Source organism: Oncorhynchus mykiss, chromosome 10 (genome assembly GCF_013265735.2).
Source record: "Oncorhynchus mykiss isolate Arlee chromosome 10, USDA_OmykA_1.1, whole genome shotgun sequence".
In the NCBI taxonomy this organism is placed as follows: Eukaryota; Metazoa; Chordata; class Actinopteri; order Salmoniformes; family Salmonidae; genus Oncorhynchus; species Oncorhynchus mykiss.
This window is the reverse complement of record NC_048574.1, coordinates 10701963-10726355: the sequence shown is the minus strand read 5'-3', so window position 1 is coordinate 10726355 and position 24393 is coordinate 10701963. Positions and strand designations below refer to the sequence as shown.

Genomic DNA, 24393 nt, shown 5'->3' with positions numbered 1-24393 from the left:
AATAAAAAAATAAAAAAATAAAAAAACATAACCAGGACCACAGGGTACTGCACGGGGGACCACAGGGTACTGCACGGGGGACCACAGGGTACTGCACGGGGGACCACAGGGTACTGCACGGGGGACCACAGGGTACTGCACGGGGGACCACAGGGTACTGCACGGGGGACCACAGGGTACTGCACGGGGGACCAGAGGGTACTGCACGGGACCAGAGGGTACTGCACGGGACCACAGGGTACTGCACGGGACCACAGGGTACTGCACGGGACCACAGGGTACTGCACAGGACCATAGGGTACTACACGGGAACATAACCAGGACCAGAGGGTACTGCACAGGAACATAACCAGGACCAGAGGGTACTGCACGGGAACATAACCAGGACCACAGGGTACTGCACGGGAACATAACCAGGACCACAGGGTACTGCACGGGAACATAACCAGGACAACAGGGTACTGCACGGGAACATAACCAGGACCAGAGGGTACTGCACGGGAACATAACCAGGACCAGAGGGTACTGCACGGGACCATAACCAGGACCACAGGATACTGCACGGGAACATAACCAGGACAAGAGGGTACTGCACGGGAACATAACCAGGACCAGAGGGTACTGCACGGGACCACAGGGTACTGCACGGGACCACAGGGTACTGCACGGGACCACAGGGTACTGCACGGGACCAGAGGGTACTGCACGGGACCAGAGGGTACTGCACGGGAACATAACCAGGACCAGAGGGTACTGCACGGGAACATAACCAGGACCAGAGGGTAATGCACGGGACCATAACCAGGATCAGAGGGTACTGCACGGGACCATAACCAGGACCACAGGGTACTGCACGGGAACATAACCAGGACCAGAGGGTACTGCACGGGACCACAGGGTACTGCACGGGACCACAGGGTACTGCACGGGACCAGAGGGTACTGCACGGGGACCAGAGGGTACTGCACGGGACCAGAGGGTACTACACGGGAACATAACCAGGACCAGAGGGTACTACACGAGAACATAACAAAAGGCCCATAGGGTACTGCACGGGAACATAACCAGGACCAGAGGGTACTGAAAGGAAACATAACCAGGACCAGAGGGTACTGCACGGGAACATAACCAGGACCAGAGGGTACTGAAAGGAAACATAACCAGGACCAGAGGGTACTGAAAGGAAACATAACCAGGACCAGAGGGTACTGCACGGGAACATAACCAGGACCAGAGGGTACTGCACGGGAACATAACCAGGACCAGAGGGTACTGCACGGGAACATAACCAGGACCAGAGGGTACTGCACGGGAACATAACCAGGACCACAGGGTACTGCACGGGAACATAACCAGGACCAGAGGGTACTGCACGGGAACATAACCAGGACCAGAGGGTACTGCACGGGACCATAACCAGGACCAGAGGGTACTGCACGGGAACATAACCAGGACCAGAGGGTACTGCACGGGAACATAACCAGGACCAGAGGGTACTGCACGGGAACATAACCAGGACCAGAGGATACTGCACGGGAACATAACCAGGACCACAGGGTACTGCACGGGAACATAACCAGGACCAGAGGGTACTGCACGGGAACATAACCAGGACCAGAGGGTACTGCACGGGACCACAGGGTACTGCACGGGACCACAGGGTACTGCACGGGACCACAGGGTACTGCACGGGACCAGAGGGTATTGCACTGGGAACATAACCAGGACCAGAGGGTACTGCACGGGAACATAACCAGGACCAGAGGGTCTGGCACGGGAACATAACCAGGACCAGAGGGTACTGCACTGGAACATAACCAGGACCACAGGGTACTGCACGGGAACATAACCAGGACCAGAGGGTACTGCACGGGAACATAACCAGGACCAGAGGGTACTGCACGGGAACATAACCAGGACCAGAGGGTACTGCACGGGAACATAACCAGGACCAGAGGGTACTGCACGGGAACATAACCAGGACCACGGGGTACTGCACGGGACCATAACCAGGACCAGAGGGTACTGCACGGGAACATAACCAGGACCACAGGGTACTGCACGGGACCATAACCAGGACCAGAGGGTACTGCACAGGAACATAACCAGGACCAGAGGGTACTGCACGGGACCACAGGGTACTGCACGGGACCACAGGGTACTGCACGGGACCAGAGGGTACTGCACGGGGACCAGAGGGTACTGCACGGGACCAGAGGGTACTACACGGGAACATAACCAGGACCAGAGGGTACTGCACGGGAACATAACCAGGACCAGAGGGTACTACACGAGAACATAACAAAAGGCCCATAGGGTACTGCACGGCAACATAACCAGGACCAGAGGGTACGGCACGGGACCATAACCAGGACCAGAGGGTACTGCACAGGAACATAACCAGGACCACAGGGTACTGCACGGGACCATAACCAGGACCAGAGGGTACTGCACAGGAACATAACCAGGACCAGAGGGTACTGCACGGGACCACAGGGTACTGCACGGGACCAGAGGGTACTGCACGGGACCAGAGGGTACTGCACGGGGACCAGAGGGTACTGCACGGGACCAGAGGGTACTACACGGGAACGTAACCAGGACCAGAGGGTACTGCACGGGAACATAACCAGGACCAGAGGGTACTACACGAGAACATAACAAAAGGCCCATAGGGTACTGCACGGGAACATAACCAGGACCAGAGGGTACTGCACGGGAACATAACCAGGACCAGAGGGTACTGCACGGGAACATAACCAGGACCAGAGGGTACTGCACGGGAACATAACCAGGACCACAGGGTACTGCACGGGAACATAACCAGGACTAGAGGGTACTGCACGGGAACATAACCAGGACCAGAGGGTACTGCACGGGACCATAACCAGGACCAGAGGGTACTGCACGGGAACATAACCAGGACCAGAGGGTACTTCACGGGAACATAACCAGGACCAGAGGGTACTGCACGGGAACATAACCAGGACCACAGGGTACTGCACGGGACCATAACCAGGACCAGAGGGTACTGCACAGGAACATAACCAGGACCAGAGGGTACTGCACGGGACCACAGGGTACTGCACGGGACCACAGGGTACTGCACGGGGACCAGAGGGTACTGCACGGGACCAGAGGGTACTACACGGGAACATAACCAGGACCAGAGGGTACTGCACGGGAACATAACCAGGACCAGAGGGTACTACACGAGAACATAACAAAAGGCCCATAGGGTACTGCACGGCAACATAACCAGGACCAGAGGGTACGACACGGGACCATAACCAGGACCAGAGTGTACTGCACGGGAACATAACCAGGACCACAGGGTACTGCACGGGACCATAACCAGGACCAGAGGGTACTGCACAGGAACATAACCAGGACCAGAGGGTACTGCACGGGACCACAGGGTACTGCACGGGACCAGAGGGTACTGCACGGGACCAGAGGGTACTGCACGGGGACCAGAGGGTACTGCACGGGGACCAGAGGGTACTGCACGGGACCAGAGGGTACTACACGGGAACATAACCAGGACCAGAGGGTACTGCACGGGAACATAACCAGGACCAGAGGGTACTACACGAGAACATAACAAAAGGCCCATAGGGTACTGCACGGCAACATAACCAGGACCAGAGGGTACGGCACGGGACCATAACCAGGACCAGAGGGTACTGCACGGGAACATAACCAGGACCACAGGGTACTGCACGGGACCATAACCAGGACCAGAGGGTACTGCACAGGAACATAACCAGGACCAGAGGGTACTGCACGGGACCACAGGGTACTGCACGGGACCAGAGGGTACTGCACGGGACCAGAGGGTACTGCACGGGGACCAGAGGGTACTGCACGGGACCAGAGGGTACTACACGGGAACGTAACCAGGACCAGAGGGTACTGCACGGGAACATAACCAGGACCAGAGGGTACTACACGAGAACATAACAAAAGGCCCATAGGGTACTGCACGGGAACATAACCAGGACCAGAGGGTACTGCACGGGAACATAACCAGGACCAGAGGGTACTGCACGGGAACATAACCAGGACCAGAGGGTACTGCACGGGAACATAACCAGGACCACAGGGTACTGCACGGGAACATAACCAGGACTAGAGGGTACTGCACGGGAACATAACCAGGACCAGAGGGTACTGCACGGGACCATAACCAGGACCAGAGGGTACTGCACGGGAACATAACCAGGACCAGAGGGTACTTCACGGGAACATAACCAGGACCAGAGGGTACTGCACGGGAACATAACCAGGACCACAGGGTACTGCACGGGACCATAACCAGGACCAGAGGGTACTGCACAGGAACATAACCAGGACCAGAGGGTACTGCACGGGACCACAGGGTACTGCACGGGACCACAGGGTACTGCACGGGGACCAGAGGGTACTGCACGGGACCAGAGGGTACTACACGGGAACATAACCAGGACCAGAGGGTACTGCACGGGAACATAACCAGGACCAGAGGGTACTACACGAGAACATAACAAAAGGCCCATAGGGTACTGCACGGCAACATAACCAGGACCAGAGGGTACGACACGGGACCATAACCAGGACCAGAGTGTACTGCACGGGAACATAACCAGGACCACAGGGTACTGCACGGGACCATAACCAGGACCAGAGGGTACTGCACAGGAACATAACCAGGACCAGAGGGTACTGCACGGGACCACAGGGTACTGCACGGGACCAGAGGGTACTGCACGGGACCAGAGGGTACTGCACGGGGACCAGAGGGTACTGCACGGGGACCAGAGGGTACTGCACGGGACCAGAGGGTACTACACGGGAACATAACCAGGACCAGAGGGTACTGCACGGGAACATAACCAGGACCAGAGGGTACTACACGAGAACATAACAAAAGGCCCATAGGGTACTGCACGGCAACATAACCAGGACCAGAGGGTACGGCACGGGACCATAACCAGGACCAGAGGGTACTGCACGGGAACATAACCAGGACCACAGGGTACTGCACGGGACCATAACCAGGACCAGAGGGTACTGCACAGGAACATAACCAGGACCAGAGGGTACTGCACGGGACCACAGGGTACTGCACGGGACCAGAGGGTACTGCACGGGACCAGAGGGTACTGCACGGGGACCAGAGGGTACTGCACGGGACCGGAGGGTACTACACGGGAACATAACCAGGACCAGAGGGTACTGCACGGGAACATAACCAGGACCAGAGGGTACTGCACGGGAACATAACCAGGACCAGAGGGTACTGCACGGGAACATAACCAGGACCACAGGGTACTGCACGGGAACATAACCAGGACTAGAGGGTACTGCACGGGAACATAACCAGGACCAGAAGGTACTGCACGGGACCATAACCAGGACCAGAGGGTACTGCACGGGAACATAACCAGGACCAGAGGGTACTTCACGGGAACATAACCAGGACCAGAGGGTACTGCACGGGAACATAACCAGGACCAGAGGGTACTGCACGGGACCAGAGGGTAATGCACGGGGGACCACAGGGTACTGTACGGGACCAGAGGGTACTGCACTGGACCACAGGGTACTGCACAGGACCACAGGGTATAGCACGGGACCACAGGGTACAGCACGGGACCAGAGGGTACTGCACGGGAACATAACCAGGACCAGAGGGTACTGCACGGGAACATAACCAGGACCAGAGGATACTGCACGGGAACATAACCAGGACCAGAGGATACTGCACGGGAACATAACCAGGACCAGAGGGTACTGCACGGGAACATAACCAGGACCACAGGGTACTGCACGGGAACATAACCAGGACTAGAGGGTACTGCACGGGAACATAACCAGGACCAGAGGGTACTGCACGGGACCATAACCAGGACCAGAGGGTACTGCACGGGAACATAACCAGGACCAGAGGGTACTGCACGGGAACATAACCAGGACCAGAGGGTACTTCACGGGAACATAACCAGGACCAGAGGGTACTGCACGGGAACATAACCAGGACCAGAGGGTACTGCACGGGACCAGAGGGTAATGCACGGGGGACCACAGGGTACTGTACGGGACCAGAGGGTACTGCACGGGACCAGAGGGTACTGCACGGGACCACAGGGTACTGCACAGGACCACAGGGTATAGCACGGGACCACAGGGTACAGCACGGGACCAGAGGGTACTGCACGGGAACATAACCAGGACCAGAGGGTACTGCACGGGAACATAACCAGGACCACAGGGTACTGCACGGGAACATAACCAGGACCAGAGGATACTGCACGGGAACATAACCAGGACCAGAGGATACTGCACGGGAACATAACCAGGACCAGAGGGTACTACACGGGAACATAACCAGGACCAGAGGGTACTACACGGGACCATAACCAGGACCAGAGGGTACTGCACGGGAACATAACCAGGACCAGAGGGTACTGCACGGGAACATAACCAGGACCAGAGGGTACTGCACGGGACCATAACCAGGACCAGAGGGTACTGCACGGGAACATAACCAGGACCAGAGGGTACTGCACGGGAACATAACCAGGACCAGAGGGTACTTCACGGGAACATAACCAGGACCAGAGGGTACTGCACGGGAACATAACCAGGACCAGAGGGTACTGCACGGGACCAGAGGGTAATGCACGGGGGACCACAGGGTACTGTACGGGACCAGAGGGTACTGCACGGGACCAGAGGGTACTGCACGGGACCACAGGGTACTGCACAGGACCACAGGGTATAGCACGGGACCACAGGGTACAGCACGGGACCAGAGGGTACTGCACGGGAACATAACCAGGACCAGAGGGTACTGCACGGGAACATAACCAGGACCACAGGGTACTGCACGGGAACATAACCAGGACCAGAGGATACTGCACGGGAACATAACCAGGACCAGAGGATACTGCACGGGAACATAACCAGGACCAGAGGGTACTACACGGGAACATAACCAGGACCAGAGGGTACTACACGGGACCATAACCAGGACCAGAGGGTACTGCACGGGAACATAACCAGGACCAGAGGGTACTGCACGGGACCACAGGGTACTGCACGGGACCACAGGGTACTGCACGGGACCACAGGGTACTGCACGGGGACCAGAGGGTACTACACGGGAACATAACCAGGACCAGAGGGTACTACACGAGAACATAACAAAAGGCCCATAGGGTACTGCACGGGAACATAACCAGGACCAGAGGGTACTGCACGGGAACATAACCAGGACCAGAGGGTACTGCACGGGAACATAACCAGGACCAGAGGGTACTGCACGGGAACATGACCAGGACCAGAGGGTACTGCACGGGAACATAACCAGGACCACAGGGTACTGCACGGGACCATAACCAGGACCAGAGGGTACTGCACAGGAACATAACCAGGACCAGAGGGTACTGCACGGGACCACAGGGTACTGCACGGGACCACAGGGTACTGCACGGGACCAGAGGGTACTGCACGGGGACCAGAGGGTACTGCACGGGACCAGAGGGTACTACACGGGAACATAACCAGGACCAGAGGGTACTGCACGGGAACATAACCAGGACCAGAGGGTACTACACGAGAACATAACAAAAGGCCCATAGGGTACTGCACGGCAACATAACCAGGACCAGAGGGTACGGCACGGGACCATAACCAGGACCAGAGGGTACTGCACGGGAACATAACCAGGACCACAGGGTACTGCACGGGACCATAACCAGGACCAGAGGGTACTGCACAGGAACATAACCAGGACCAGAGGGTACTGCACGGGACCACAGGGTACTGCACGGGACCAGAGGGTACTGCACGGGACCAGAGGGTACTGCACGGGGACCAGAGGGTACTGCACGGGACCAGAGGGTACTACACGGGAACATAACCAGGACCAGAGGGTACTGCACGGGAACATAACCAGGACCAGAGGGTACTGCACGGGAACATAACCAGGACCAGAGGGTACTGCACGGGAACATAACCAGGACCAGAGGGTACTGCACGGGAACATAACCAGGACCAGAGGGTACTGCACGGGAACATAACCAGGACCACAGGGTACTGCACGGGAACATAACCAGGACTAGAGGGTACTGCACGGGAACATAACCAGGACCAGAGGGTACTGCACGGGACCATAACCAGGACCAGAGGGTACTGCACGGGAACATAACCAGGACCAGAGGGTACTTCACGGGAACATAACCAGGACCAGAGGGTACTGCACGGGAACATAACCAGGACCAGAGGGTACTGCACGGGACCAGAGGGTAATGCACGGGGGACCACAGGGTACTGTACGGGACCAGAGGGTACTGCACGGGACCAGAGGGTACTGCACGGGACCACAGGGTACTGCACAGGACCACAGGGTATAGCACGGGACCACAGGGTACAGCACGGGACCAGAGGGTACTGCACGGGAACATAACCAGGACCAGAGGGTACTGCACGGGAACATAACCAGGACCACAGGGTACTGCACGGGAACATAACCAGGACCAGAGGATACTGCACGGGAACATAACCAGGACCAGAGGATACTGCACGGGAACATAACCAGGACCAGAGGGTACTACACGGGAACATAACCAGGACCAGAGGGTACTGCACGGGACCATAACCAGGACCAGAGGGTACTGCACGGGAACATAACCAGGACCAGAGGGTACTGCACGGGACCACAGGGTACTGCACGGGACCAGAGGGTACTGCACGGGGACCAGAGGGTACTACACGGGAACATAACCAGGACCAGAGGGTACTACACGAGAACATAACAAAAGGCCCATAGGGTACTGCACGGGAACATAACCAGGACCAGAGGGTACTGCACGGGAACATAACCAGGACCAGAGGGTACTGCACGGGAACATAACCAGGACCAGAGGGTACTGCACGGGAACATGACCAGGACCAGAGGGTACTGCACGGGACCATAACCAGGACCAGAGGGTACTGCACGGGAACATAACCAGGACCAGAGGGTACTGCACGGGAACATAACCAGGACCAGAGGGTACTGCACGGGAACATAACCAGGACCAGAGGGTACTGCACGGGAACATAACCAGGACCAGAGGGTACTGCACGGGAACACATGTGGACACACATCCAGAGAGGACTCTGATAATAGCAGATAAACTGCCAAAAACTTGTTGCTGGGGCTCTCATCTCCACTCCATCCTTCTCTCTTTTCTCCCATCCATCCATCCATCCATCCATCACAGAGCAGAGGGTGGAGGCTGGGGGACATGAGCTGTGTGAAATGAGAGCTGACGTGTGTCTCAGCAGGTAGGGCCTCCATCTGGTCTCATCCCAGACACATCAATATTACACCACCTTCACTTCCACAGGACATCACGTGGGCTGCAACCACAAACCCCTGGGCAGGGGATGGCACGGAGAGGGACAGGAGGGGGACCGGAGGGGGACAGGAGAGGGGACTCCCCCCTAAACACCTCTGTGGCATGGCTGTTCACCTCTTCAGTTTTCCCCTCACAAGCTGCTACCAGGTTTATGAAAAGTTTTCTGCTGGAGTTATTGGGAAGTGGCCTGCCTCAGATTGAAGCTGTAATACAGACAGCAGAGTGTGTTCAGACGATGGAGAGGGACAGTGTTCAGACGATGGAGAGGGAGTGTGTTCAGACGATGGAGAGGGAGTGTGTTCAGACGATGGAGAGGGAGTGTGTTCAGACGATGGAGAGGGAGTGTGTTCAGACGATGGAGAGGGAGTGTGTTCAGACGATGGAGAGGGAGTGTGTTCAGACGATGGAGAGGGAGTGTGTTCAGACGATGGAGAGGGAGTGTGTTCAGACGATGGAGAGGGAGTGTGTTCAGACGATGGAGAGGGAGTGTGTTCAGACGATGGAGAGGGAGTGTGTTCAGACGATGGAGAGGGAGTGTGTTCAGACGATGGAGAGGGAGTGTGTTCAGACGATGGAGAGGGAGTGTGTTCAGACGATGGAGAGGGAGTGTGTTCAGACGATGGAGAGGGAGTGTGTTCAGACGATGGAGAGGGAGTGTGTTCAGACGATGGAGAGGGAGTGTGTTCAGACGATGGAGAGGGAGTGTGTTCAGACGATGGAGAGGGAGTGTGTTCAGACGATGGAGAGGGAGTGTGTTCAGACGATGGAGAGGGAGTGTGTTCAGACGATGGAGAGGGAAGCACTGAGACGTACCGGCTGATGAAGGGAGACTGGCTGAGGCAGCTGGAGAGGAGAAGTCAGCAAAACCACAGATGAGGTCTGAACTTCCACCTGGATGGTGCGTACACACACACACACACACAGAGTGAGAACAGTATCAGTGGAGGAGATGAGGATGTCGTCTCCCCTCCCTCTCTCCCAGTATATGGCTGAGCGTGAGAAACAGGCCCGAGCTTTTTGGGATGGAGAAGGCAACGTCACGAGGGACCGCAGCAGCTCTCTGTGTGTGAACATGCAGCATTCACTCCCTAGCAAACACTGGCTCAGTCTCAGACAGCTGGCCATGCCATGCTCTTCCTCCCTCTCCTCTACTCCCCTTCTGTACTCTTCTTCCCTCCCCTCCAGTTTTCTCCCTACGCTGCCTGGAACACTGGTCTGACATGTTAGGCTGCCTCTCCTCTCCTCTCCTCTCCTCTCCTCTCCTCTCCTCTCCTCATGCTGTCTGGAACACTGGTCTGACATCTTGGCATCTTAGTCTGCCTGCTCCCTCCCCTCTTGTCTGTGGTGATTCTGGAGGAGCTACATCTCTATGGCTTTAAGCCACCTTACTTTAGAGTGCTATCACTTTATATATAGCGACCTCTTCTCAATGTGTGTAGCACTGTGGCTGACTGGCTCATTAGATGAGTGAGTGATCGGTCTCACCTGCTGGTGCAGTCTGACGGGACTCAGCGTCCACCATAAGAAGGTCTGCAAGGCCACTGCTTGAAGACTGGCTAGCAGACGTCTGAAGAGGGCACAGAGAATGAGATAAGGATACACACACTTTACTTTTAATTTGAGTTGGAATAACAAATGGTGCTACACTTCCTAAAGCTGCCACAAGAGAGCAGCATTAGTCTAGAAACAGTTTGAATAAGGCAGCCCAGGAGTCCCCTTGTGTTCTCTGGTCCTGCTGCCATGTCATTTAGTCTAGAAACAGTTTGAATAAGGCAGCCCAGGAGCTCCTCCTGTTCTCTGTTCCTGCTGCCATCCGTTTCTATCATGTCATTAGACAGTCAGAAGAGATGAAACACAGCTTTCTTCTGTCCCACGGGAGATAACCATCTTGTGTTTCAGTCTCTAGAAAAACTCAAAGATGAAAATAGATTCCGCAGACAACTCAACAGTGTCTCTATAGGCTTCAAAAGAAGGTTCTGTTGAGTCTACACAGCCTATTGACGTGCAGGACCACTAGGTCAGAGTGAGATACAGGGAGGTCAGGGGTCAGAGTGAGATACAGGGAGGTCAGAGTGAGACACAGGGAGGTCAGAGTGAGACACAGGGAGGTCAGGGGTCAGAGTGAGACACAGGGAGGTCAGAGGTCAGAGTGAGACACAGGGAGGTCAGAGTAAGACACAGGGAGGTCAGAGTAAGACACAGGGAGGTCAGGGGTCAGAGTGAGACACAGGGAGGTCAGAATGAGACACAGGGAGGTCAGAGTGAGAGACAGGGAGGTCAGAGTGAGAGACAGGGAGGTCAGAGTGAGACACAGGGAGGTCAGAGTGAGACACAGGGAGGTCAGAGGTCAGAGTGAGACAATGGGAGGTCAGAGGTACCTTGCTGTTGTCTGCGTCCAGCCTGCCCCTGTCCCCTGTGTAGTGAGCAGCGGCCCCTAGGTCCACGGTCTTGGAGCGGATGCCGCCACGTTTGCGTGTGGTGGTGGTCTCCGTTGCATGGCTGATCTGGATACTTGTGGTCGTAACACTCTCCTCCGCGTCTCTGAACTCCGACAGCTTCCCTGACCCCGACACCGGCCGGCCGTTCTGCGATACCCTGTCCTCCTCGTTGTCACTGGGGGGAGAAAGAGAACAACAACACACACATGAAAGAAATGCTCTATCATTAAATAGATGTATTGCCTTAAGCCAGCGTTTCCCAAACTCGGTCCTGGGGACCCCAGGGGGTCCACGTTTAGTTTTTTTGTGCGAGCACTACTCAGCTGATTCAGACAATCAAAGCCTGATGAGTTGATCATTTGAATCAGCTGTGTAGTTTTTGGGGCAAAAACCAAAATGTGCACCCCCTGGGGTCTCCGGGACCGTGTTTGGGAAATGTCCATCTCCATTTTTGGCCTTTTGCACTTAAACACACTCAGGAATACCTGATTCTGTCGGGCGAGTCATCCCTCTCATTCTTAAACACACTCAGGAATACCTGATTCTGTCGGGCGAGTCATCCCTCTCATTCTTAAACACACTCAGGAATACCTGATTCTGTCGGGCGAGTCATCCCTCTCATTCTTAAACACACTCAGGAATACCTGATTCTGTCGGGCGAGTCATCCCTCTCATTCTTAAACACACTCAGGAATACCTGATTCTGTCGGGCGAGTCATCCCTCTCATTCTTAAACACACTCAGGAATACCTGATTCTGTCGGGCGAGTCATCCCTCTCATTCTTAAACACACTCAGGAATACCTGATTCTGTCGGGCGAGTCATCCCTCTCATTCTTAAACACACTCAGGAATACCTGATTCTGTCGGGCGAGTCATCCCTCTCATTCTTAAACACACTCAGGAATACCTGATTCTGTCGGGCGAGTCATCCCTCTCATTCTTAAACACACTCAGGAATACCTGATTCTGTCGGGCGAGTCATCCCTCTCATTCTTAAACACACTCAGGAATACCTGATTCTGTCGGGCGAGTCATCCCTCTCATTCTTAAACACACTCAGGAATACCTGATTCTGTCGGGCGAGTCATCCCTCTCATTCTTAAACACACTCAGGAATACCTGATTCTGTCGGGCGAGTCATCCCTCTCATTCTTAAACACACTCAGGAATACCTGATTCTGTCGGGCGAGTCATCCCTCTCATTCTTAAACACACTCAGGAATACCTGATTCTGTCGGGCGAGTCATCCCTCTCATTCTTAAACACACTCAGGAATACCTGATTCTGTCGGGCGAGTCATCCCTCTCATTCTTAAACACACTCAGGAATACCTGATTCTGTCGGGCGAGTCATCCCTCTCATTCTTAAACACACTCAGGAATACCTGATTCTGTCGGGCGAGTCATCCCTCTCATTCTTAAACACACTCAGGAATACCTGATTCTGTCGGGCGAGTCATCCATCTCATTCTTAAACACACTCAGGAATACCTGATTCTGTCGGGCGAGTCATCCCTCTCATTCTTAAACACACTCAGGAATACCTGATTCTGTCGGGCGAGTCATCCCTCTCATTCTTAAACACACTCAGGAATACCTGATTCTGTCGGGCGAGTCATCCCTCTCATTCTTAAACACACTCAGGAATACCTGATTCTGTCGGGCGAGTCATCCCTCTCATTCTTAAACACACTCAGGAATACCTGATTCTGTCGGGCGAGTCATCCCTCTCATTCTTAAACACACTCAGGAATACCTGATTCTGTCGGGCGAGTCATCCCTCTCATTCTTAAACACACTCAGGAATACCTGATTCTGTCGGGCGAGTCATCCATCTCATTCTTAAACACACTCAGGAATACCTGATTCTGTCGGGCGAGTCATCCCTCTCATTCTTAAACACACTCAGGAATACCTGATTCTGTCGGGCGAGTCATCCCTCTCATTCTTAAACACACTCAGGAATACCTGATTCTGTCGGGCGAGTCATCCCTCTCATTCTTAAACACACTCAGGAATACCTGATTCTGTCGGGCGAGTCATCCCTCTCATTCTTAAACACACTCAGGAATACCTGATTCTGTCGGGCGAGTCATCCCTCTCATTCTTAAACACACTCAGGAATACCTGATTCTGTCGGGCGAGTCATCCCTCTCATTCTTAAACACACTCAGGAATACCTGATTCTGTCGGGCGAGTCATCCCTCTCATTCTTAAACACACTCAGGAATACCTGATTCTGTCGGGCGAGTCATCCCTCTCATTCTTAAACACACTCAGGAATACCTGATTCTGTCGGGCGAGTCATCCCTCTCATTCTTAAACACACTCAGGAATACCTGATTCTGTCGGGCGAGTCATCCCTCTCATTCTTAAACACACTCAGGAATACCTGATTCTGTCGGGCGAGTCATCCCTCTCATTCTTAAACACACTCAGGAATACCTGATTCTGTCGGGCGAGTCATCCCTCTCATTCTTAAACACACTCAGGAATACCTGATTCTGTCGGGCGAGTCATCCCTCTCATTCTTAAACACACTCAGGAATACCTGATTCTGTCGGGCGAGTCATCCCTCTCATTCTTAAACACACTCAGGAATACCTGATTCTGTCGGGCGAGTCATCCCTCTCATTCTTAAACACACTCAGGAATACCTGATTCTGTCGGGCGAGTCATCCCTCTCATTCTTAAACACACTCAGGAATACCTGATTCTGTCGGGCGAGTCATCCCTCTCATTCTTAAACACACTCAGGAATACCTGATTCTGTCGGGCGAGTCATCCCTCTCATTCTTAAACACACTCAGGAATACCTGATTCTGTCGGGCGAGTCATCCCTCTCATTCTTAAACACACTCAGGAATACCTGATTCTGTCGGGCGAGTCATCCCTCTCATTCTTAAACACACTCAGGAATACCTGATTCTGTCGGGCGAGTCATCCCTCTCATTCTTAAACACACTCAGGAATACCTGATTCTGTCGGGCGAGTCATCCCTCTCATTCTTAAACACACTCAGGAATACCTGATTCTGTCGGGCGAGTCATCCCTCTCATTCTTAAACACACTCAGGAATACCTGATTCTGTCGGGCGAGTCATCCCTCTCATTCTTAAACACACTCAGGAATACCTGATTCTGTCGGGCGAGTCATCCCTCTCATTCTTAAACACACTCAGGAATACCTGATTCTGTCGGGCGAGTCATCCCTCTCATTCTTAAACACACTCAGGAATACCTGATTCTGTCGGGCGAGTCATCCCTCTCATTCTTAAACACACTCAGGAATACCTGATTCTGTCGGGCGAGTCATCCCTCTCATTCTTAAACACACTCAGGAATACCTGATTCTGTCGGGCGAGTCATCCCTCTCATTCTTAAACACACTCAGGAATACCTGATTCTGTCGGGCGAGTCATCCCTCTCATTCTTAAACACACTCAGGAATACCTGATTCTGTCGGGCGAGTCATCCCTCTCATTCTTAAACACACTCAGGAATACCTGATTCTGTCGGGCGAGTCATCCCTCTCATTCTTAAACACACTCAGGAATACCTGATTCTGTCGGGCGAGTCATCCCTCTCATTCTTAAACACACTCAGGAATACCTGATTCTGTCGGGCGAGTCATCCCTCTCATTCTTAAACACACTCAGGAATACCTGATTCTGTCGGGCGAGTCATCCCTCTCATTCTTAAACACACTCAGGAATACCTGATTCTGTCGGGCGAGTCATCCCTCTCATTCTTAAACACACTCAGGAATACCTGATTCTGTCGGGCGAGTCATCCCTCTCATTCTTAAACACACTCAGGAATACCTGATTCTGTCGGGCGAGTCATCCCTCTCATTCTTAAACACACTCAGGAATACCTGATTCTGTCGGGCGAGTCATCCCTCTCATTCTTGCGGAACTTGTTGATAGTGTCGTCGATGGTGCTGCCGATCTTGTCGCTGATTTCTCCCAGCTTCTCACTGAAGGGGAAGGCTCCTTTGCTCTTGTCCCAGTCCTCATCCCACTTCCCCTTGGGCTCGGTGTCAAACATTTCCCCCGCTGAGGGGGAGGAGAGGGGCAGAGAAGGGGGGAAAACAGGGTTACAGGTTTATGCTGAAAAATCAAGTGTGGTTTGATACCATTAACGTGTTTTGTAGCCATGCTGAGTGAGCCTCACTTCACTAACATAATGAGAGCCGTTGTGGGACTGCACTGCATCTATCTGGAATGCCAATTAAGATGTGCAACAGATAATTGGTTATTCTGCATTGAAAAAGGATGGGCCCATTGACAACACAAGCACTGTACAGCTACAGTGTGTCTGCTGAAACAGAGCGAGCATCCTCTATGTGAATGTCTCCATCGCAGTGTTATTTTGATCCTGTGCGACAAAAATAATTCCCCCCTGCCACATCATTAACTGACAAGATGGGAACTCTGGTTTGACTAATGAAGTGGGCAATCAGAGCAGCAAATGAAAGATATCAGAAATCAAAGGGAGAAATCAATGGAGCATGAAAATAAAGCCTTTCAATCAGTTGTCTCCAACCGAATCCTAATGAAATGGCAAGGGACTCGCCCGACGATTAGATATCGGAATAGCAGATCAGAAAACAGCGAATCAAAAACAGATATGGGGAAGATATGTTCTGTTACATAGTGAGGGTGTTGAGGTTTTTCTCGTACAAAAATGATCAGAAATCTCACTGATGAAGATGTGAGAAGACATGATTTGCCCTGGATTGAAAATCGCTCTAATCAAAAGATCAGTGATGAGGAGGAAGAGGCCTGTGGGGAATAGAGGAAGGCATAGAGGAGCGATATTCTGGAAGCCTTCTGAGACTGCAGACAGAGACCTGCAACAAGACTCACAGAGACAGGGACTAGAGGTACATTACAGTGACATGGACTAGAGGTACATTACAGTGACAGGGACTAGAGGTACATTACAGTGACAGGGACTAGAGATACAGTGACTAGAGTTACAGTGACTAGATGTAAATTACAGTGACTAGAGATAAATTACTGTAACAAGGACTAGAGGTAAATTACAATAACAGGGACTAGAGGTGAATGACAGGGACTAGAGGTAAATGACAGGGACTAGAGGTAAATGACAGGGACTAGAGGTAAATGACAGGGACTAGAGGTACATTACAGGGACTAGAGGTACATGACAGGGACTATAGGTACATGACAGGGACTAGAGGTAAATGACAGGGACTAAAGGTAAATGACAGGGACTAGAGGTAAATGACAGGGACTAGAGGTAAATGACAGGGACTAGAGGTAAATGACAGGGACTAGAGGTAAATGACAGGGACTAGAGGTACATTACAGGGACTAGAGATAAATGACAGGGACTAGAGGTAAATGACAGGGACTAGAGGTAAATGACAGGGACTAGAGGTAAATGACAGGGACTAGAGGTACATTACAGGGACTAGAGGTAAATGACAGGGACTAGAGGTAAATGACGGGGACTAGAGGTAAATGACGGGGACTAGAGGTAAATGACAGGGACTAGAGGTACATGACAGGGACTAGAGATTAATTTACCTCTAGTCCCTGTCATTTACCTCTAGTAAATTTCAGTAACAAGGACTAGAACAAGGACTAGAAGTAAATTACAGTGACAGGAGCTAGAGGTACCTTACAGTGACAGGGACAAGAGGTACATGACAGGGACTAGAGGTACATGACAGGGACTAGAGGTACATGACAGGGACTAGAGGTACATGACAGTGACAGGGACTAGAGGTACATTACTATGACAGGGACTAGAGGTACATTACTATGACAGGGACTAGAGGTACATGACAGGGATTAGAGGTACATGACAGGGACTAGAGGTACATGACAGGGATTAGAGGTACATGACAGGGATTAGAGGTACATGACAGGGACTAGAGGTACATTACAGGGACTAGAGGTACATGACAGGGACTAGAGGTACATGACAGGGACTAGAGGTACATGACAGGGACTAGAGGTACATGACAGGGACTAGAGGTACATGACAGGGACTAGAGGTACATGACAGTGACAGGGACTAGAAGTAGATTACTATGACAGGGACTAGAGGTACATTACTATGACAGGGGCTAGAGGTACATGACAGGGATTAGAGGTACATGACAGGGACTAGAGGTACATGACAGGGACTAGAGGTACATGACAGGGACTAGAGGTACATGACAGGGATTAGAGGTACATGACAGGGACTAGAGGTACATGACAGGGACTAGAGGTACATGACAGGGACTAGAGGTACATGACAGGGATTAGAGGTACATGACAGGGACTAGAGGTACATTACAGGGACTAGAGGTACATGACAGGGACTAGAGGTACATGACAGGGACTAGAGGTACATGACAGGGATTAGAGGTACATGACAGGGACTAGAGGTACATGACAGGGACTAGAGGTACATGACAGGGACTAGAGATACATGACAGGGATTAGAGGTACATGACAGGGACTAGAGGTAAATGACAGAGACGAGAGGTAAATGACAGGGACTAGAGGTACATTACTATGACAGGGACTAGAGGTACATGACAGGGATTAGAGGTACATGACAGGGACTAGAGGTACATGACAGGGACTAGAGGTACATGACAGGGATTAGAGGTACATGACAGGGACTAGAGGTACATGACAGGGACTAGAGGTACATGACAGGGATTAGAGGTACATGACAGGGACTAGAGGTACATGACAGGGACTAGAGGTACATGACAGGGACTAGAGGTACATGACAGGGACTAGAGGTACATGACAGGGACTAGAGGTACATGACAGGGACTAGAGGTACATGACAGGGACTAGAGGTACATGACAGGGACTAGAGGTACATGACAGGGACTAGAGGTACATGACAGGGACTAGAGGTACATGACAGGGACTAGAGGTACATGACAGGGATTAGAGGTACATGACAGGGACTAGATGTAAATGACAGAGACTAGAGGTAAATTACAGGGATGAGAGGTACATGACAGGGACTAGAGGTAAATGACAGATTTGTGAGGGCATGGAAATGAGAGACCATACCACATTCTCAACAGAGCATCACAGATAATCTGCTCTCCCTCCCGTGTGGTGACACTTACAGCTGGTCTTGTTGAATCCTCCTCCTCCAGTGCTGTCTGAGGACACGCCGATATACTTGTCCTTGTTTTTCTTGGCCTTCTTCCTCTCCTCCCGGAGCCGGTCGTCATCCTGAACAAACTCCACCATCTCCTTCACCTTCTGACGCACGTTGATGCCCTGGTCCTTCCCATTCTCGTCTGGGGGGAGGAACACAACACGATTGGACACTTTAATACACTGGCATTCACCAAATTAAAAAAGTGTGGAAATCATTTCACTTTTGGCTTCCCACATTACACCATGGTGGGGGTCATTTGAATTGAAAACTGACAATAGAATCAGCACCATCCATAAACCTGACCTCTCATTGGCCATAGTGACAGGGTTAAGCAGTTAAAGGGGAAGTCAACACTGAAGCAAATAAAGTGACGTTTCTTTTGGCTGAGACAGAGAGCAAGAGAGCGAGAAAAAGAACAGAACAGTGCAGTGCAGTTCCAGGCTAAAGCAGCTTTGGATGGGGGTCTGGTAGAGCTTTGGATGAGGGTCTGGTAGAGCTTTGGATGGGGGTCTGGTAGAGCTTTGGATGAGGGTCTGGTAGAGCTTTGGATGGGGGTCTGGTAGAGCTTTGGATGGGGGTCTGGTAGAGCTTTGGATGGGGGTCTGGTAGAGCTTTGGATGAGGGTCTGGTAAAGCTTTGGATTAGGGTCTGGTAGAGCTTTGGATGAGGGTCTGGTAGAGCTTTGGATGGGGGTCTGGTAGAGCTTTGGATGGGGGTCTGGTAGAGCTTTGGATGGGGGTCTGGTAGAGCTTTGGATGGGGGTCTGGTAGAGCTTTGGATGGGGGTCTGGTAGAGCTTTGGATGAGGGTCTGGTAGAACTTTGGATGAGGGTCTGGTAGAACTTTGGATGAGGGTCTGGTAGAGCTTGGGACCAGGCCTTTATGGACCTTCTTCAGGAGGAGGAACACAGGCACTATTGTTTCACTGCCACAACAGGCCTGTCCTGGAGACAGTATTTGTCTCAGTGGGGAATTTATGTAACAGAGCCTAGTGAGTGCTCATGCCATGCACCAAATGCTAATTCTTGAGAGCGAAGCATGAAAAAAGATGAACATAGCTCTACAGTAAATATGTTAGCCCCTTACTCAAATACTTAAGGATTACTCCTTTTTTTCAATTTTTGCATAAAATTACATACCCAAATCTAACTGCCTGTAGCTCAGGCCCTGAAGCAAGGATATGCATATTCTTGGTACCATTTGAAAGGAAACACTTTGAAGTTGTGGAGATGTGAAAGGAATGTAGGAGAATATAACACAATAGATCTGGTAGAAGTTAATACAACGAAAAAAACAACCATTCTTTTGTGGGGTTTTTGTACCATCATCTTTGAAATGCAAGCGAACATCCATAATGTATTATTCCAGCCCAGGTACAATTTTTAGTTTGGCCACTAGATGGCATCAGTGTATGTGCAAAGTTTTAGACTGATCCAATGAACCATTGCATTTTTGTTAAAAAATGTTGTATCAAGACTGCCCAAATGTGCCCTTTGTTTATGAATAACTTTTCATGTTCAAAATTTTGCACTCTCCTTAAACAATAGCATGGTATTCTTTCACTGTAATAGCTACTGTGCAGTGAGATTAACAAGAATTTAAGCTTTCTGCCAATATCAGATATGTCTATGTCCTGGAAAATGTTCTTGTTACTTACAACCTCCTGCTAATCGCATTAGCCTTCATTAGCTCCACCGTCCCGTGGAAGGGACACCGATCCCGAAGTTAAATGCCATTATCCTAAATTAATTTGCATGTAACACTTGAAATGGTATTGGATTACGAATAATATAACACAATACTTGAAACACAATACTTGAAACACTGTGATTTTCTCAAACCCAGAGTGACTGACAGTAGTGAGTGGATACATTTTTTTTTCTTTAAGTTGTCCGCAGTGGGAATCGAACCCACAACCCTAACATTGCAAGCACCACTGATATGCAAACTGTACTTCTAAAGAGAGAGAATCCACATTTCTGTCTACCTATCCTAAAGGGACAGTTCAATCAATCAAATTTATTTATAAAGCTCTTTTTTACATCAGCCGATGTCACAAAGTGCTGTACAGAAACCCAGCCTAAAACCCCAAACAGCAAGCAATGCAGATGTAGAAGCACGGTGGCTAGGTAAAACTCCCTAGAAAGGCAGGAACCTAGGAAGAAACCTAGAGAGGAACCAGGCTATGAGGGGTGGCCAGTCCTCTTCTGGCTGTGCCGGGTGGAGATTATAACAGAACATGGCCAAGATGTTCAAACGTTCATAGATGACCAGCAGGGTCAGATAATAATAATCACAGTGGTTGTAGAGGGTGAAACAGGTCAGCACCTCAGGAGTAAATGTCAGTTGGCTTTTCATAGCCGGTCATTCATAGTTAGAGACAGCAGGTGCAGTAGAGAGTGAGTCCAAAACAGCAGGTCTGGGACAAGGTAGCACATTCAGTGAACAGGTCAGGGTTCCATAGTTGCAGGCAGAACAGTTGAAACTGGAGCGGCAGCATGACCAGGTGGACTGGGGATAGCAAGGAGTCCTGAGACATGGTCCTAGGGCTCAGGTCCTCCGAGAGAATAGAGAAAGAGAGAATTAGAGGGAGCACACTTAAATTCAAACAGGACACCGGATAAGACAGGAGAAATACTCACAGACTGACCCTAGCCTCCTGACACAAACTATTGTAGCATAAATACTGGAGGCTGAGACAGGAGGGGTCAGGAGACACTGTGGCCCTGTCCGACGATACCCCTAGACAGGGCCAAACAGGCAGGATAAAACCCCACCCACTTTGCCAAAGCACAGCCCCCACACCACTAGAGGGATATCTTCAACCACCAACCTACTAACCTGAGACAAGGCTGAGTATAGCACACAAAGCTCTCCCCACGGCACAAACCTGAGGGGGGCGCCAACCCGGACAGGAAAATCACGTCAATGACTCAACCCATTCAAGTGACGCACCCCTCCTAGGAACGGCATGGAAGAGTACCAGTAAGCCAGTGACTCAGCCCCCGTAATAGGGTTAGAGGCAGAGAATCCCAGTGGAGAGAGGGGAACCAGCCAGGCAGAGACAGCAAGGGCGGTTCGTCGCTACAGAGCCTTTCCGTTCACCTTCACATTCCTGGGCCAGACTACACTCAATCATATGACCCACTGAAGAGATGAGTCTTCAATAAAGACTTAAAGGTCGAGACCGAGTCTGCGTCTCTCACGTGGATAGGCAGACCATTACATAAAAATGGAGCTCTATAGGAGAAAGCACTGCCTCCAGCTGTTTGCTTAGGAGCAAGCCAATGTAATGCTTTGTAGGTTAGCAGTACAACCTTGAAATCAGCCCTTGCCTTGACAGGAAGCCAGTGGAGAGGCTAGCACTGGAGTAATATGATCACATTTTTTTGGTCCTAGTAAAGATTCTAGCAGCCGTGTTTAGCACTAACTGGGTTAGTTTATTTAGTGTTTTATCCGGGTAGCCCGAAAAGTAGAGCATTGCAGTAGTCTAATCTAGAAGTGACAAACGCATGGATTCATTTTTCTGCATCATTTTTTGGACAGAAAGTTTCTGATTTTTTCAATGTTACGTAGATGGAAAAAAGCTGTCCTTGAAATATTCTTGATATGTTCGTCAAAAGAGAGATCAGGGTCCAGAGTAATGCCGAGGTCCTTCACAGTTTTATTTGAGATGGCTGTACAACCATCAAGATTGTCAGATTCAACAGAAGATCTCTTTGTTTAAAAGTTTAAACACTTGCCGCCATCCACTTCCTTATGTCTGAAACACAGGCTTCCAGGGAGGGCAATTTTGGGGATTCACCATGTTCCATCGAAAGGTACAGCTGTGTATCGTCTGCATAGCAGTGAAAGTTAACATTATGTTTCTGAATGACATCACTACGAGGTAAATTATATAGTGAAAACAATAGTGGTCCTAAAACGGAACCTTGAGGAACACCAACATTTACAGTTGATTTGTCAGAAGACAAACCATCCACAGAAACAAACTGATATCTTTCCGTCAGATAAGATCAAAATCAGGCCAGAACTTCTCCGTGTAGACCAATTTGGGTTTCCAATCTCTCCAAAAGAATGTGGCGATCGATGGTATTAAAAGCAGCCCCTCTAGGATTTTGCACATTTCTTTTGTGATTTCTGCGGCCAAAAATGCTCTCAAAAAACAAATAGATTCAAAGCTGATCAATCCCTCCAAAGATTTTCTATGGGGTTGAGATCTGGAGACTGGCTAGGCCACTCCAGGACCTTGAAATGCTTCTTACGAAGCCACTCCTTCGTTGCCCGGGCGGTGTGTTTGGGATCATTGTCATGCTGAAAGACCCAGCCACGTTTCATCTTCAATGGCCTTGCTGATGGAAGGAGGTTTTCACTCAAAATCTCACAATACATGGCCCCATTCATTATTTCCTTTACCTGAATCAGTCGTCCTGGTCCCTTTGCAGAAAACAGCCCCAAAGCATGATGTTTCCACCCCCATGCTTCACAGTAGGTATGGTGTTCTTTGGATGCAACTCAGCATTCTTTGTCCTCCAAACACGACGAGTTGAGTTTTTACCAAAAAGTTATATTTTGGTTTCATCTGACCATATGACATTATCCGGATCATCCAAATGCTCTCTAGCAAACTTCAGACGGGCCTGGACATGTACTGGCTTAAGCAGGGGGACACGTCTGGCACTGCAGGATTTGAGTCCCTGGCAGCGTAGTGTGTTACTGATGGTAGGCTTTGTTACTTTGGTCCCAGCTCTCTGCAGGTCATTCACTAGGTCCCCCCGTGTGGTTCTGGGATTTTTGCTCACCGTTCTTGTGATCATTTTGACCCCACGGGGTGAGATCTTGCGTGGAGCCCCAGATCGAGGGAGATTATCAGTGGTCTTGTATGTCTTCCATTTCCTAATAATTGCTCCCACAGTTGATTTCTTCAAACCAAGCTGCTTACCTATTGCAGATTCAGTCTTCCCAGCCTGGTGCAGGTCTACCATTTTGCTTCTGGTGTCCTTTGACAGCTCTTTGGTCTTGGCCATAGTGGAGTTTGGAGTGTGACTGTTTGAGGTTGTGGACAGGTGTCTTTTATACTGATAACAAGTTCAAACAGGTGCCATTAATACAGGTAATGAGTGGAGGATAGAGGAGCATCTTAAAGAAGTTACAGATCTGTGAGAGCCAGAAATCTTGCTTGTTTGTAGGTGACCAAATACTTATTTTCCACCATAATTTGCAAATAAATTCATTAAAAATCCTGCAATGTGATTTTCTGGATTTTTTTTCTCATCTTGTCTGTCATAGTTGAAGTGTACCTATGATGAAAATTACAGGCCTCTCTCATCTTTTTAAGTGGGAGAACTTGCACAATTGGTGGCTGACTAAATACTTTTTTGCCCCACTGTAGTTTCTCACATTTCTGTGATG

General features: G+C 50.9%; 1 protein-coding gene and 1 long non-coding RNA gene across 6 annotated transcripts in view; one reads left to right on the top strand and one right to left on the bottom strand.

Moving 5' to 3' along the window:
• The window catches only part of LOC110534845 (clathrin interactor 1), a 61917-nt gene that overhangs the window by 5337 nt on the left and 32187 nt on the right, over positions 1 to 24393 (bottom strand). For 2 of the 3 annotated variants that reach the window (XM_036989692.1, XM_036989693.1), the window contains exons 5-9: positions 18945 to 19121; positions 15705 to 15885; positions 11768 to 12002; positions 10875 to 10956; positions 10203 to 10280 (exon numbers count right to left, since the gene is read on the bottom strand). In XM_036989692.1, the coding sequence (XP_036845587.1) occupies positions 10203 to 10280; positions 10875 to 10956; positions 11768 to 12002; positions 15705 to 15885; positions 18945 to 19121 (753 nt within the window). The remainder of the gene's footprint in view (positions 1 to 10202; positions 10281 to 10874; positions 10957 to 11767; positions 12003 to 15704; positions 15886 to 18944; positions 19122 to 24393) is intronic. The other variant, XM_036989694.1, reaches the window with a different exon arrangement.
• On the top strand, positions 17280 to 18814 carry LOC118966706. 3 transcript variants are annotated; one of them, XR_005053571.1, is made up of 3 exons: positions 17280 to 17355; positions 17739 to 17838; positions 18743 to 18814. It is a non-coding gene; the product is annotated as an uncharacterized LOC118966706 (long non-coding RNA). The 3 variants fall into 3 exon arrangements; XR_005053572.1 differs by lacking the exon at positions 18743 to 18814 and adding an exon at positions 18297 to 18327 and having other exon boundaries at positions 17739 to 17858; XR_005053570.1 differs by lacking the exon at positions 18743 to 18814 and adding an exon at positions 17937 to 17975 and having other exon boundaries at positions 17739 to 17858.